Source organism: Oncorhynchus clarkii, chromosome 3, assembly GCF_045791955.1.
Source record: "Oncorhynchus clarkii lewisi isolate Uvic-CL-2024 chromosome 3, UVic_Ocla_1.0, whole genome shotgun sequence".
NCBI classification, from domain to species: domain Eukaryota; kingdom Metazoa; phylum Chordata; class Actinopteri; order Salmoniformes; family Salmonidae; genus Oncorhynchus; species Oncorhynchus clarkii.
In genome coordinates this window covers 54,304,820-54,321,810 of record NC_092149.1, presented here as the reverse complement: position 1 = coordinate 54,321,810, position 16,991 = coordinate 54,304,820, and the positions used below count along the sequence as shown (strand labels likewise).

The window sequence follows — 16,991 nt, the reverse complement described above, 5'->3', positions numbered from 1 at the left end:
AAATGTGAAAATTCTATAGCGATCTAGTGGAAAAGCAGACCGTGCGTTTGGACAATGAATAGACAATGGAGTAAATAAAACCTAAACATTGGCCTCGTCCAGGATGGGAGTCTACACAGACCGGTGTGCCATAGCCAACCAGAGCTACAGTAGGCCTTTATGCAAATAAGCCATTTGCCACAAGGGCCCGCCATCATTCACTTTGAACTGGACTGAGTTTTTACAGGTGGTAGCAACAGTGTGACTTTAGATCAGGGGTTCTTAAACTTTTTTAGCCTGGGACCTGAATTAGAAATTCTGTGTTTTTCCTGGGACACAAGCTTAAGAACATATGCAACTATATGTAAATATTGGTACATTTCATTGCCCTTATTGCATTTGTTTAATGCATATAGACAAACAAATAACAATGAAATGAAATGGCCATATAAATAGCTAGTAATGTTTATTTTCCTCCATTTTAAAAACTCTTACATATCTGTCTGTTGGAACTGTTGCGGTTTAAAATTAAATAAATCATTTTCATTCTGAAGGAACAAACTGATTGATAACAGAACAGACACGCAGGCTTTTTGATAGGGTTGCACTAAGTAACAGTACAGATGAGAAATGATCGGGCCTAATGTACATCTTACTGTAGAAATTATTGTCGAAAGTCAAGGTTGGAGCTGTTGCTGTTAAAATAGTCCCTTTTTTTATTTATTCTGAATTGGAATAAACTGATCCAGGCTGTATCACCTCCGGCCGTGTTTGGAAGTCTAATAGGGATGTGCACAATTATCCCAGCGTCGTCCAGGGTAGGGCGTCCTTGTAAATAAGGATTTGTTTTTAACTGACTTGCCTAGTTAAATAGCTTTAAAATATATTTTTTAATTTCAATCACACGGATGTAGACCGTTAACACACACACACACAGTCCTAATTAGAGGTGTTTCAACAAGTAGGTCTATTCTGGGCTCAGTTTCTGACAGTGTAACACTCAGCATTGAGACTGTTTCTGTACTTGTTTAAGTAATCCAGAGTTGAGAACCCTGACTGACATAGGTATTTGGTGCCAAACAGGACCAGAACATTTACTGCTTTCTCAGTTATGCAGGAGACTGCTTCCTGCTGTAGATGAGCAACCCAGAACTGTGTTTGAAACGGGATACTTTTTGAAGCAATCAGTTTATTCCAGTTCAGAATAAAAATGATTACTTGTATTTTAACAGCAACGGTTCCAACTAGAGGTCGACCGATTAATCGGAATGGCCAATTTAATTAGGGCCTATTTGAAGTTTTCATAACAATCGGTAATCAGCATTTTTGGACACCGATTATTGCCGATTACATTGCACTCCACGAGGAGACTGCGTGGCAGGCTGACGACCTGTTATGCGAGTGCAGCAAGGAGCCACGGTAAGTTGCTAGCTAGCATTAACCTTTCTAGGGTACGTGCGACGGTAGCGTCCCACCTGACCAACTTCCAGTGAAATTGCAGAGCGCCAAATTCAAAAACAGATACTGATTATAAAAATTCAGAAAACATACGTGTTATGCATAGGTTTAAAGATTAACTTCTTGTGAATCCAACCACGGTGTCAGATTTCAAAAAGGCTTTACGGCAAAAGCATACCATGCGATTATTTGAGAACATCGCCTAGCAGACAAATCATTAAACGGTAACCAGCCAAGTAGAAGAGTTACACAAGTCAGAAATAGAGAATTAATCACTTACCTTTGATCTTCATATGGTTGCACTCAGACATTAATTTACTCAATAAATGTTAGTTTTGTTCGATAGACTCTCTTTATACTCAAACACCTCCGTTTTGTTCACACGTTTTCTTCAGTAATCCACAGGCTCAAACGCAGTCACAACAGGCAGACAAAAAAATCGAAATTGTATCCGTAAAGTTCATAGAAACATGTCAAACGATGTTTATATTCAATCCTCAGGTTTTTAGCCTAAATAATCAATAATTCAACCGGACAATAACGTTGTCAATATAAAAGGTAAACAAAATCAAATAAAATCACATTTTATTTGTCACATACACATGGTTAGCAGATGTTAATGCGAGTGTAGCGAAATGCTTGTGCTTCTAGTTCCGACAATGCAGTAATAACCAACAAGTAATCTAACTAACAATTCCAAAACTACTGTCTTATACACAGTGTAAGGGGATAAAGAATATGTACATAAAGATATATGGATGAGTGATGGTACAGAGCAGCATAGGCAAGATACAGTAGATGGTATCGAGTACAGTATATACATATGAGATGAGTATGTAAACAAAGTGGCATAGTTAAAGTGGCTAGTGATACATGTATTACATAAGGATGCAGTAGATGATATAGAGTACAGTATATACGTATACATATGAGATGAATAATGTAGGGTATGTAAACATTAGGTAGCATTGTTTAAAGTGGCTAGTGATATATTTTACATTTCCCTTCAATTCCCATTATTAAAGTGGCTGGAGTTGAGTCAGTGTGTTGGCAGCAGCCACTCAATGTTAGTGGTGGCTGTTTAACAGTCTGATGGCCTTGAGATAGAAGCTGTTTTTCAGTCTCTCGGTCCCAGCTTTGATGCACCTGTACTGACCTCGCCTTCTGGATGATAGCGGGGTGAACAGGCAGTGGCTCGGGTGGTTGTTGTCCTTGATGATCTTTATGGCCTTCCTGTAACATCGGGTGGTGTAGGTGTCCTGGAGGGCAGGTAGTTTGCCCCCGGTGATGCGTTGTGCAGACCTCACTACCCTCTGGAGATCCTTACGGTTGTGGGCGGAGCAGTTGCCGTACCAGGCGGTGATACAGCCCGCCAGGATGCTCTCGATTGTGCATCTGTAGAAGTTTGAGTGCTTTTGGTGACAAGCCAAATTTCTTCAGCCTCCTGAGGTTGAAGAGGCGCTGCTGCGCCTTCTTCACGATGCTGTCTGTGTGAGTGGACCAATTCAGTTTGTCTGTGATGTGTATGCCGAGGAACTTAACTTACTACCCTCTCCACTACTGTTCCATCGGTGTGGATAGGGGGGTGTTCCCTCTGCTGTTTCCTGAAGTCCACAATCATCTCCTTAGTTTTGTTGACGTTGAGTGTGGGGTTATTTTCCTGACACCACACTCCGAGGGCCCTCACCTCCTCCCTGTAGGCCGTCTCGTCGTTCTTGGTAATCAAGCCTACCACTGTTGTGTCGTCCGCAAACTTGATGATTGAGTTGGAGGCGTGCGTGGCCACGCAGTCGTGGGTGAACAGGGAGTACAGGAGAGGGCTCAGAATGCACCCTTGTGGGGCCCCAGTGTTGAGGATCAGTGGGGTGGAGATGTTGTTGCCTACCCTCACCACCTGGGGACGGCCCGTCAGGAAGTCCAGTACCCAGTTGCACAGGGCGGGGTCGAGACCCAGGGTCTCGAGCTTGATGACGAGCTTGGAGGGTACTATGGTGTTGAAGGCCGAGCTGTAGTCGATGAACAGCATTCTCACATAGGTATTCCTCTTGTCCAGATGGGTTAGGGTAGTGTGGTTGAGATTGCATCGTCTGTGGACCTATTTGGGCGGTAAGCAAATTGGAGTGGGTCTAGGGTGTCAGGTAGGGTGGAGGTGATATGGTCCTTGACTAGTCTCTCAAAGCACTTCATGATGACGGAAGTGAGTGCTACGGGGCGGTAGTCGTTTAGCTCAGTTACCTTAGCTTTCTTGGGAACAGGAACAATGGTGGCCCTCTTGAAGCATGTGGGAACAGCAGACTGGTATAGGGATTGATTGAATATGTCCGTAAACACACCGGCCAGCTGGTCTGCGCATGCTCTGAGGGTGCGGCTGGGGATGCCGTCTGGGCCTGCAGCCTTGCGAGGGTTAACACGTTTAAATGTTTTACTCACCTCGGCTGCAGTGAAGGAGAGTCCGCATGTTTTCGTTGCAGGCCGTGTCAGTGGCACTGTATTGTCCTCAAAGCGGGCAAAAAAAAGTTATTTAGTCTGCCTGGGAGCAAGACATCCTGGTCCGTGACTGGGCTGGTTTTCTTCTTGTAGTCCGTGATTGACTGTAGACCCTGCCACATACCTCTTGTGTCTGAGCAAGAAAGTTGCGCTCTCGGGATTGCGCATGAAAAAGCTCTTTGACACTTTAGGGTCCAGTCATTGACTGGTCTTACTCCCTCATTTTTCAGAATACAAGCCTGAAACCATTTCTAAAGACGGTTGACAGCTAGTGGAAGGCATAGGAACTGCAACTGGAGTCCTACGTCAATGGATACTGTAATGGCATTGAATAGAAAACTACAAACACACAAAAAATCCTACATCCTGGATGGATATTTCTCAGGTTTCCGCCTGCCAAATCAGTTCTGTTATACTCAGAAATTATTTGAACAGTTTTGGAAACTTTAGTGTTTTCTATCCAAATCTACCAAATCTATGCATATCTTAGCTTCTGGGCCTGAGTAGCAGGCAGTTTACTTTTGGCACACTTTTCATCCGGAGGTGAAAATAGTGCACCCTACCCTAGGGTATCTCTAGAGAAGTTAAATGTATCTTATAAAAAAACAATAAATCTTAACATAATCACTAGTTAACTACTCATGGTTGATGATATTACTAGTTGATCTAGCTTGTCCTGCGTTGCATATAATCGATGTGGTGCCTGTTAATTTAGCATTGAATCAGCCTACTTTGCAAACTGGTGATTTAACAAGCACTTTCGCAAAAAAAGCACCGTCGTTGCACCAATGTGCACCTAACCATAAACGTCAACGCCTTTCTTAAAATTAATACACAGAATATATTTTTAAACCTGCATATTTAGTTAATATTGCCTGCTAACATGAATTTCTTTTAACTAGGGAAAATGTGTCACTTCTCTTGCATTCTGTGCAACAGAATCGTGGTATATGCAGCAGTTTAAGCCGCCTGGCTCGTTGTGAAGACTATTTCTTCCTAACAAAAGCAGCCAACTTCGCCAAATGGGGGATGATTTTAACAAAGGCGCATTTGCGAAAAGCATAATCGTTGCACGAATGTACCTAACCATGAACATCAATGCCGTTCTTAAAATCAATACATAGAAGTATAGATTTTTAAACCTGCATATTTAGTAAAAATAAATTCATGTTAGCAGGCAATATTAAACTAGGGAAATTGTGTCACTTCTCTTGCGTTCATTGCATGCAGAGTCAGGGTATATGCAACAGTTTGGGCTGCCTGGCTCGTTGCGAACTAATTTGCCAGAATTTTACGTAATTATGACATAACATTGAAGGTTGTGAAATGTAACAGGAATATTTAGACTTATGGATGCCACCCGTTAGATAAAATACGGAACGGTTCTATATTTCACTGAAAGAATAAACGTTTTATTTTAGAAATTATCGTTTCCGGATTTGACCATATTAATGACCTAAGGTGCGTATTTCTGTGTGTTATGTTATAATTAAGTCTATGATTTGATATAGCAGTCTGACTGAGCGGTGGTAGGCAGCAACAGGCTCGTAAGCATTCATTCAAACAGCACTTTTGTGCGTTAGCCTGCAGCTCTTCGCAATGCTTCAAGCATTGCGCTGTTTATGACTTCAAGCCTATCAACTCCCGAGATTAGGCTGGTGTAACCGATGTGAAATGGCTGGCTAGTTAGCGGGGTGCGCGCTAATAGCGTTTCAAACGTCACTCGCTCTGAGACTTGGAGTAGTTGTTCCCCTTGCTCTGCAAGGGCCGCGGCTTTTGTGGAGCGATGGGTAACGATGCTTCGAGGGTGGCTGTTGTCGATGTGTTCCTGGTTCGAGCCCAGGTAGGGGCGAGGAGAGGGACTGAAGCTATCCTGTTACACTGGCAATAGTATAGTGCAGTGCCTATAAGAACATCCAATAGTCAAAGGTATATGAAATGCAAATGGTATAGAGAGAGAGTCCTATAATTCCTGTAATAACCTAAAACTTCTTTCTTGGGAATATTGAAGACTCATGTTAAAAGGAACCACCAGCTTTCATATGTTCTGAGCAAGGAACTGAAACGTTAGCTTTTTTTACATGGCACATATTGCACTTTTACTTTCCAACACTTTGTTTTTGCATTATTTAAACCAAATTGAACATGTTCATTTATTTGAGGCTAAATTGATTTGATTGATGTATTCTATTAAGTTAAAATAAGTGTTCATTCAGTATTGTTGTAATTGTCATTATTACAAATACGTTTTAAAAATTTAAATAGTCCGACTAATCGGTATCGGCTTTTTTTTTGGTCCTCCAATAATCTGTATCGGTGTTGAAAAATCATAATCGGTCGACCTCTAGTTCCAACCTAGACTTGTTTTCAACAATCATTTCTACAGTAAGATGTCCAGTAGGCCTGATCATTTTTAATCTGTGCTGTTACTTAGCTAGCTACTGATAGGGCTGCTTGCTTTGGATAATGTTAGCTATTAGCTGTGTACAAGGCCAGGGGATTATTTGAAAGAGAAACTCACATATACTACTATGTGAGTACTCCCTTATTTCTGCTTATCACCTTTTATAAAATGACATCAATGCCTTCTGACTGACTTTTCCACTGTCGAAGCACTTTTTCCTGAAGCTTTCTGTTCTAAAATAATTCTCTGGGTATACTGTCATGCTGTGCATGTTTGGTGTGATAGAGCCTGGATTTGAAGGGTAGTCAGCAGGGTAGTCTCTGCTGTTGCCAAGCAAATGCTTCATTTTGGATGAAGCAAACTATTCCGCTAGATGGCTAACTAGCTACTAAATTAGCAAACCAAATGCACAACTGGTAATCAAACTTATCCCAGAGGCTGCTCCAAGACGCTGCCGGCGGGAAGAGGTATTCGGCGTGGACTTCATCCAGCGCTTCCGTGTGTATATTACTTGCTAATGTTCAGTCCCTGGACAGTAAAGTAGATGAGCTCAGCTCCCCGATGTGTATCTGGGGACTGTAACATACTGGTTTACGGAATCATGACTCCTTATATACTGTGCCCGTCCATACAGCCAGCTGGGTTCTCAGTACATCGAACAGATGGGAAGAAGAAAGGTGGAGGTGTATGATTAACTACTCATGGTGTGATTGTGATAACGTACAGGGACCTCACGTCCTTTTGTTTACCCGACCTAGAATACCTCACAATCAAGTGACGACCATATTACCTCCCAAGACAATTCTCTTATGTTATAATCACAGCCGTGTATATTCCCCCTCAAGCCAATACCACCACGGCCTTCAAGGAACTACACTGGACTTTGTGTCAACTGGAAACCACACATCCTGAGGCCGCAATTTATTGTAGCTCGGGCCTTTAACAAAGCAAATTTGAGGAAAACACTCCCAAAGTTTTATCAAGACATTGCCTGTAGTACTGTAGCGCTTCAAAAACATGTTACTTTCCCTTCCGGGATGGCTACAACGCCCTCCCTTTGGCAATCAGATCATGACTCCATTCTGCTCCTCCCTTCCTATAGGCAGAAACCCAAACAGGAATTACCTGTGCTAAGGTCTATGCTATACTCGTCTGACCAATTGAATTGTTTAAAGATTTGATCACGCAGACTGGGATATGTTCCGGGTTGCCTTCGAGAATAACATTGACGTGCGCGGTGACTGAGTTCATCAGGAAGTGTATAGGGCGGGTTGTTCCCACTGGCTATTAAAACCTACCCAAATCAAAAACTGTGGATAGATGGCAGCATTCATGCAAAACTGAAAGCGCCAACCACTGCATTTAACCACGGCAAGGTGACTGGGAATATGGTAGAATACAAACAGTGCACATATGCCCTTCGTAGACAATCACAGGCAAAATGTCATTACAGAGACAGTGGAGTTGCAATTTACCGGCTCAGACATGAGACGTATGTGGCAGGGACTCCAGGCAGTCAGATTACAAAGCGAAAACCAGCCACGTCGCGGACAGTCTTGCTCCAGGACAGGCTTAAACACCTTCGCCCACTTTGAGGATAACACTGTGTCATCGACACGCCCGCTCCGGAGGACTCTCAGTGGGCTCTCATTCTCCGTGGCCGATATTATTATTATTATTATTATTATTATTATTATTATTATTATTATTAATATTAAGACATTTAAGCGTGTTAACCCTCACAAGGCTGCCGGCCCAGACGTCATCCCTAGCTGTGTTCTCTGAGCATGCGCAGACCAGCTGGCTGAAGTGTTTACGAACAGCCGTCTGCTGTCCCCACTTGCTTCAAGATGTCCACCATTATTCCTGTACCCAAGAAAGAAAAGGTAACTGAACTAAATGACTGTCGCCCCATCGCACTCACTTCTGTCATCATGAAGTGCTTTGAGACACTAGTTAAGGATTATATCACCTCCACTTTACCTGACACTCTAGACCCACTTCAATTTGCATACCGCCCCAATAGATCCACAGATGATTGTATTGACATTCCCAGCCTTAGTTTCATCCATTTTTGTCCAGAATATTGAGTCATAAACTAAACTGGTGTAACCTGAACAGGGCTGGGTGGTATGCCATATTTTACTGTATACCGGTATTGATGCACAGACCAGTTTGAGTTTTTACTTTATCTTCTATTAGTGTTTCAATGTTTGGTTTGTTAAATAGACCCTTTTCCAGTACACCACACACTGACGTCACGCACAGATTTTCTGTTGTTGCTGGCGTTCAATAAGAACTGGTGTTCTGCCACCAACTTGCGCATATCTCCCTCGTTTGTAAACACAGAAAGGGGTCTATGTGATAGTTTACTCTGTTTTATATTTGACTCATCTCTCCCTGCTGCTGAATGCCACTAACCACACCAAGCCCTGCCCCCTGTCACTCAAGGAGAGAGCAGTTGTTGGACCAAGCACTTTCTTGCTGTTCACTCTGCATGGGTCGATGGATGCAACAATGTTGGTGACATGCTGCTTTCCACAAGCGTTTCTATAATTACACTATTCGTTTGTGCATCTTACTCTTTGCTAGTTGTCTTATTAGCAAGGTTTTGCTATAATATTTTTTTTTAGCTGCTAATGCTAATCGCAAGCTTGCTAAATGTACTAAGAGTCAGAGCAAACACAGCTAGTTGGCTAATACGGCCTGGTACCGATTCTGATGTAGGCCTTGATAAGATACCACTGCACAAACCTGCTTATCAGAGAGTAATAACCAACATATTCATTCACCTAACTAGCTACATGAAGTGAGAGAACATGTAACATCTAATTAGGGTCACCTGGAAACACTGACCAACACTGGTTCTTACTCTGTCAATAATTCTTCACTGACTTATTCACGTCAGACAATTTATTCTAGGTGCTTCCCACTGTTTCCAACTATAGAATTAGATTAATCATAATTTCCATGATTCCACCAGTTAACTAGGTCTAGATTTATTTTGGCTCGTATCATGCTTTGTGGAAATGATGATAGAAGTACAGAAATGTATGTTTGTTTAGAGTTGTATTGAAGCCCCATTTTGAAATAACTTATTTGTATTGCCACCCTAGGGTCATGAACTACTCAAAGTATATTGAGTATTTATTCAAAAAATCGAATACTGTCAAACATGACAAATCGGTATATGATATTTTGTCCATATCGCCCAGCCCTAATCCTGAATGGGTGGAGGTTGCAAACAATGTACTAGGCCAGCTGTGAGTTACAACCTGATAGCAATATTTTTGGGACTCCCAGGAAATGTATTGGTGAATTATATTCATCATGCACTGCAACTGCATCCATCTATTCTGCCAACAATGCCTTACTGTACATCATGGAATTGAGTCAAATATAACCTATTTTTAAAACCTTGAAGTTGGTTTTGTAGCATTAACTGGGAATTTGATGTTTTTTACTGATTTTTAGAATGATTTTACATCTGCAAAATAGTTAAACTCAGTTCTACTTTAGTGTCTGTCCTATATATAAGAAATACTACATTTTGGGGCACTAAACTACTTTTGGAGTATACAAAACATTAAGAACACCTGCTCTTTGCATGAGACTGACCGGGTGAAAGCTATCAGGGCCTATAATTATATATTTAATCTACCACCCACTCAGATTTTAACAACCAAAATATTGTTTTTTTGTTGCAATTATACCAACAAAACACAAAAGCAGATGAGTGTGCTTTGTAATATTCCTAAAACCATAAATGTACTACTAGTAAGAAGTAATGTGGTAAATTTAATTTCATACATTTTGTGACGGAAGTCTTCACAAAAATATTACAGATGAGAGAGATTCACCTGCCCCTTTAAGTGCGGGACGTTACCGTAGTAACGTGACAAGTCATATATGTGCCTGTGAAATTGAGTATGACCAGTAGCAGCTTCTTTTTTTTTTTTTTTCTCTTCCCTAGCAGTTGAAACTTTAAATATTGATACTACATGACCCAAAAGTATGTTTGTGTGGACAGCTGCTAGTCTGTTCTCTGATTCCAAGTGTTATTTCATAGTTCTGATGTCTTCACTATTATTCTACAATGTAGGAAATAGTAAAATAAATATAGAAAAACCCTGGAATGAGTAGGTGTCAACTTTTGACTGGAACTGTAAATGTGATCATACTTTACTAGTTTTATTTACAAATGAAGTGAAATGCTCACTCTGTGGAGCCCTGACCACCCGCCAACATGGCTGGTGTTAATTTTAGGCCCTGAAAGCTGTGATCCCTTATTGATGTCTTGGTAAATCCACTTCAACCAGTGTAGATGAGGGGGAGGAGACTGGTCAAAAGAAGGATTTTTGAATCCTTGAGACATTAATTGTGTATGTGTGCCATTCAGAAGGTGAATGGGGAAGACAATATTTAATTGCGTTTTGAACGGGGTATCGTAGTAGGTGCCAGATGCACTCCTAATGTTTGGTTTACTTCCATTCTTTTTTTTAATCTTTTTTTTTTTACTGATACTGGCCTACCTACAGGCGAGCCGTGTGACACTCGTGGGCTTCCTAGAGTAAAACAACAGACATGTTTGAGATTCTCACCTTTCCATAGACGGGTCATATTAGTGTGTAGCCCAAACTAGACTACTAGAGTACAACCGAGAACATCACCGTTAGTGAGGGGCTCATCTTTCCATTGAGTGGTCATATTAGTTAGTATGCCAAACTGTTCTGATGATACAGACTTTTTCGAGGCGTCTCGCGGTCTGACAAGCACAGCTGTACCTCGGCCAACTTCCACCGCAGATTCGGAAGGCTGCCCTTCGGTGGATTGAGATGCAGCCCATGCAAAAAAAAAACTGACAGGCGCAGGGAGCAGTGGGAGAGGGAGGAGCAGCATGAAACAGCTGAGATTCAGACTTTCTCTCAGTACTGGATTTCATATCAACTATTTAGTTATCCAGAAGCCAAAGGCACAATCCTAATCGTATTAACAACCCATCCTCGTTGTTGCATGTTTACATTTTCCCTCAAAGTTTCGAATGGAGATGTTCATCTCTGTCACATGAAACGGCTCGCATCAGATGCATCTTTTTAGAACGGTGTCTTCCGGCAAATTGCATTTTGGCAAATGTTTGAAAATGTGTTCAGTCTCTGCTTCATTACTGTAGTTTCATGTTTGATAATATTAGAAGATAGGCTTGCTATTGTCGCGTGTTTATTCTTTTTTTTTCTTCAAGGTTTTAATGAAAAATGTCTTCCATGCATAGTATTTTCTGTTGGTCACTTCATTTTACTGTTTGGAACAAATTTAACTGTTTGTTAACCGGTTGGTTAGTCAGCAATGAAATTGACCGAATTTGCATCCCTTGAAGGAAATTTTGCGAGCCAGTGCTAACTAGCGTTGCCGCAATGACTGGAAGTCTATGGTACTGTATCTACTAGCATGCTAGCAGTTACCGTAGACGGCTTAATTTTGCTAACGCAATTTAGCAATTGCACTAACGCTAGTTGGCAACTTTCTTCAAACTGCATGCAGAGACCTAAACATGGTATCCAAGAGTTCATTGGACTCTGGGGAAGTAGATAAAGGGCTTCATTGCCAAAATCCTGAAGTATCCCTGTGTCAGCCTGAAACTGAATTAGCTGTACACCTGGTCTCAGTTATGGTCGACGCTTCAGATCAAGTCAATGAAATGCAACAGTTTTCAGATAGTGGTGCACCTCAGTGTGCTTTCTGTAGTTTGTCTCAATTTTGTCATGAAGAAATTGTAAAAAGAGACAGACTTTCTGGTTTTCCTTGTATAGTCCTAAAAGAATAAGTAGATGTAAGGCTGCTGAGTAGGCTATACTTTAAGATTGAGTTCAGTAAGGTGCAACATAAAAATTGTGACGTTACATTGCCTGTCCCAGTGACCCCCCCCCCCCCCCCCCCCCCTCGGTACAAGACTGTAGGACACACAAACAAAACTCAAGACACTTCCATTTGGACTGCATTGCCTCATTAACATCTCACCTTCAGAATGAACACAATGGGACAGCTGTGAGTGGGAAAAGGCTCACAAACCAGCTTTGTGAGCCGTTTGTAAAAGCCGTGAAATATGATTGACTGAGAATACTTTTTTTTTAGGCTTGGCATCCTACTCTGTAATGGTCACCATTCATAAAATGTCCTACTTAAACGTTTCAAGTAAGGCCTGACATAGAAGTGGTGATCATGATGCAGTCAGGTCTACTCTGCAGCGTTGGATGACTGAGAGGAATGTGGGGATGTAAGGAGGAGTAGGCAATAAGTGGTTTACCTTTTAATGTTAAGGTGGTGTTTCTCCTCTCTTCCAGGAACCATGGAGGAGCTGCACAGTCTGGACCCCCGGAGACAGGAGCTGCTGGAGGCTCGCTTCATGGGTGCGGTCACTGGCACTGGGGGCAGTACCGGGGGCAGCACAGGCAGCACCAGCGGGGGAACCAAAGTGTGTGCGCTTGCCTCAAACCCCTGATCCCCATACACTCCCATTACTACAGTAACACGTGGCTGCATGTTTTTAGCTAGTCTAATTGTCTGTTAGGCTTATTTTGTGTAACAAAAATAAAGTAAATAGTTGTCATGGTTTCTTTTCAGAAGAACGTCATGACGTACCTCTGTTTTTATTTTCAGGGAATGACGAACAATGACTGTTCAAATCAAAGTTTTGGAAGCCTGGGGTCTTCCAGTGACAAAGAGTCAGAGGTATGTTTCTTAACATGGTGGTGTTACAGTTTTAGTGAAACATTATATAATGAATCAATGTGCATGTTTGTTTGAACAGGCTCTTGTCAGACAATATAACTGGTTTTCATGGCTTTTCTGTGTTTTTTTTTTATCTGACATTCCATCCTTTGTTTGGATTAGACCTATGTTTTGATTGGATGTCAGATGTGGGCTGGTTGGCGTGAGCAAGGAGATCCCACAGAGGGAGAGGAGCTGGACCCTCATATGATCCTCTGTCACTGGTGAAAATGTCAGACGCAACCTAAGATGGAGCTAGCTCTAGAGAGAATAAAAATGTGCGGAATCTTGTTGTAATTAAACTGCCTTGTGACGCATCATACCACAAGCTCTCACCTCTCTGTACAAACACGGTCTGTGCCAGGGCAGCCTGATCACAGGCATCATGCTGCGTCTGCGCCTCCCTCCACACTGTTTTCCTGTGTTTGGCAGCACAGCTCTATGCTAATGAAGGCAAAACACAAATGGCTTCCAACTTGGGTGGGGCTGCAGTGTCGCAGCCTGTTTGTGTGGGATGGTGGGCTCCAACATTGTCTGGAATAAAGAAGCCTGAACCACTGCAGTGGAGTGTGCGAGTATACTAGCAACCTGACTGCAGGTGCCTGTCTGCTCCCCTCCCTTCTGTACAGTTTGACTGGTTTAATAAGTCACGGATGGAGGCCTGTGTGTGAGCATGATCGAGGGGGGAGAGGAGGAGGCAGAATAAATCCTCTCTGGCCTCCTCTGCTGCTGAATCTGCACAGATGTCACCCACACAGATGCTACCATACGTCATAAACTCCCTAATGATGCACTGTTGACACACTCAATCAGACTAGCACCTGTCAGCAGATTCTCTGCACAAGGCTCTGTCTTGGTCCTGGGGTCTTGCATAAATGTCACGAGGATTCCTCTGCTTGGTTGAAATAGGCTACTCCTTTTTGATTTAGTTTGGGTTTTCTCAGTTTAAGCATTTTAATGCTTTTCTTTTGTAGGGCAGAAAGAATCCTCATATGTTATCTTGGTGGTTGGTAATTAATTAAATTGGTTGATCATGATTATTCCTTGTTTGGCAATCTTATTTTTTTCCCCCCTCCATAAGTATAGCTCCTGAAGGCTGCGTTTACACAGGCAGTCTATTTTTAACTAATTGGTCTTTTGACCAATCAAATCGGTTCTGAAAAAGATCTGATGTGATTGGTCAAAAGATCAGAATTGGGCAGTGTGTGTATACTCTGTCATTTGAGATTTGAATCAGACATTAGAAAAGGCTAGTTAATCTTTGTTCCACAGTTACCTGTTACCTGCTGTAGTTGCTTTTTGTCTTTATTTCTCTCAGCCTGTGGCCCAAAACTGCCAACGGGCTGCATTGGCCATAGATAAACATCCTCTCTCAACTGTGTAAATTATAAACGATATTAGTCATGTATTTCATTACATTGAACTCATTCTCTGTACCCCTCTTGTTTGCAGAGCTCCGATGTGAAAAGGGGGAGCTCTCCTGCATATTCGGTAGGTACTCCATTGTATTTGGAATACTAGGCTATGTTCCCCTTCATTTTTCAGCTGCTGGGCCGGTAGGCAGCAGTGGTCGGTCAGTTCACCTACGTTCAGGAACTCACTTAGCAGGCTGTAGGTTAGGCATTTTGCTGCTGCTACAGTATATTCACAACAGTCATTACATCCTCATCTTGACATTTCAAGGAATCAAAGTAACTCTACTTGTACAACCTACCAGATGATGGTGGTTATTGGTTAAACTGAGTTTTTCTTGGACAGACTCCTGAAAAGAAACACTCTGAATCATCCAGGGGAAGAAAAAGGAAACCTGATACCCAATCAGAGAGCAGCCAAGGTAACGTCCCTTAAGCCGTTTCTGTTATCCTCCGGGTACAAATAGTCACTACTGTATGATGGCCATAATTTATAAATGATTGTCGATGGTAAATGTATTTTCTCTCTCACAGGGAAGTCTATCGTGCGAGGACCCAAAATTAGTGATTATTTTGATGTAAGTTACATGAGTTGGGAGCATGCTAAATGTTTTTTAAGTGAAAGTTCTACTCTTAATGTCCCTGTGTGCTGGAGCACCACGTTTGGTGTTCATCTGAGAGGTGTTCTGTTTTGGAGAATATCAATGAAGTTCCATTTCACTCAGAGGCAGTAAACAGAACGAAACATAAAGGAGGCTTTCTGTGCCTCTGTTTTTGCCAAGTGGCAGGCAATGATGGCACTCACACTGGTGGCCTCTTTTTCTCCAGTTCCAAGGAGGGAATGGGTCCAGTCCTGTGAGAGGTCTCCCCCCAGTGATCCGCTCACCCCAGAACTCACATTCCCACACCGCGCAGGTTTCCAGTGTAAGTTACACCCATATCCACTTAATTAATTTGCCGTCTTCTGTTTCGAATGGCAACAAGCGGTAAGTATCCTTGTCCAGGCCAGAACAGCCCAGAGCCAGACCGGCCTATTTTAAACCGTCAATGTTTATAAGTAATATTGATGGTATAATTAGATCGATATGCAAACAATTGTTGTCCCTTGTGTTTCAGATTAGGCAAAACAGCTCATCTCCTACGAGTCTGTCTTTTGGGGACCATGTGATGCATCCTAAGCAGCTAGCAGTCAAATGTGTGCAGGTGAGGATGACAACCATTAGTATGTGCGTTCAGCACTTTTTGAACTGACATTGTGTTGGCACATTTTAAGAATTTGTTCTATTTGTTTTCTTTGCAGACTGATCTGACGGGGCTCAAATTGGCTGCCCTTGAAAGTAACAAGAACCTGGACCTTGAGAAAAAAGAAGGCAGAATAGATGATTTGCTTAGGGTAAGAAAAGCTATCTGATGAGCACAAAGAAAACCTCAGCATAAACACAATGAGGGACTTAACCTGTCTAGGACTGCGAAACCCCGTTCATCATCATCATTTATGTCCAAATAGCTTCTTTTGTTTGGGCGTTTGGTAAACAAATCCAAACGCGCGTTCAGGTCCAGCCGAACGGCGGACGAAAAGTTCAAAGTTATATTACAGGTCGTAGAAACTTGTCAAACTAAGTATAGAATCAATCTTTAGGATGTTTTTATCATAAATGTTCAATAATGTTCCAACCGGACTTCCCACTTCCTGTTTGGATTTTTTCTCAGGTTTTTGCCTGCCATATGAGTTCTGTTATACTCAGACATCATTCAAACAGTTTTAGAAACTTCAGTGTTTTCTATCTAATAATAATATGCATATATTAGCATCTGGGACTGAGTAGGAGGCAGTTTACTCTGGGCATGCTTTTCATCCAAAAGTGAAAATGCTGCCCCCTATCCCAAAGAAGTTAAGAACTTTAAGTGTCAGTGATATATTACTCTGGCACAACTGAACACAGTTCAGTGTGCTGCCAGTGGACTCAAAAGTACATACAAAAATGCATGTTATCCATGCTAGACTGACTGTATTAATTCTGTTTTAGAGGTCCTGGGTGTTAGAATTGTAATGATTAACCTAATGTGTGTTTCTCCATAGGCAAACTGTGATCTCAGGAGACAGATAGATGAACAACAGAAATTACTTGAAAAGTACAAAGAACGCTTAAATAAATGCATCACCATGAGCAAGAAGTTGCTCATAGAAAAGGTACTTTCATTTCAAAGTGGAATGTCTAAAGCCCGGCATGTCTGGCTTTTGACGTTGTGCCAAGTCTTTTGCATTTCCGTATGAGTAATCTGGTATTGCGTATCAGTCCGTGATGCCTGACATTGTGTATGTGTTGCTTAGAGCACTCAGGAAAAGCAGGCGTGCCGGGAGAAGAGTATGCAAGACAGACTACGGTTAGGCCATTTTACCACTGTACGACATGGAGCCTCCTTCACAGAGCAGTGGACAGATGGCTTTGCCTTCCAAAACCTAGTCAAGTGAGTACCTTAAGTTG

At 42.0% G+C, this 16,991-nt stretch overlaps 1 protein-coding gene across 1 annotated transcript in view; it reads left to right on the top strand.

The window, feature by feature from the left end:
• LOC139398026 (serine/threonine-protein kinase tousled-like 1-B) overlaps positions 1-16,991 on the top strand; it is a 32,135-nt gene that overhangs the window by 9,230 nt on the left and 5,914 nt on the right. The window contains exons 3-12 of the mRNA XM_071144279.1: positions 12,667-12,797; positions 12,983-13,054; positions 14,546-14,584; positions 14,852-14,927; positions 15,040-15,083; positions 15,334-15,429; positions 15,622-15,708; positions 15,806-15,898; positions 16,586-16,696; positions 16,838-16,974. Coding sequence (XP_071000380.1) covers positions 12,667-12,797; positions 12,983-13,054; positions 14,546-14,584; positions 14,852-14,927; positions 15,040-15,083; positions 15,334-15,429; positions 15,622-15,708; positions 15,806-15,898; positions 16,586-16,696; positions 16,838-16,974 — 886 coding nt within the window. The remainder of the gene's footprint in view (positions 1-12,666; positions 12,798-12,982; positions 13,055-14,545; positions 14,585-14,851; positions 14,928-15,039; positions 15,084-15,333; positions 15,430-15,621; positions 15,709-15,805; positions 15,899-16,585; positions 16,697-16,837; positions 16,975-16,991) is intronic.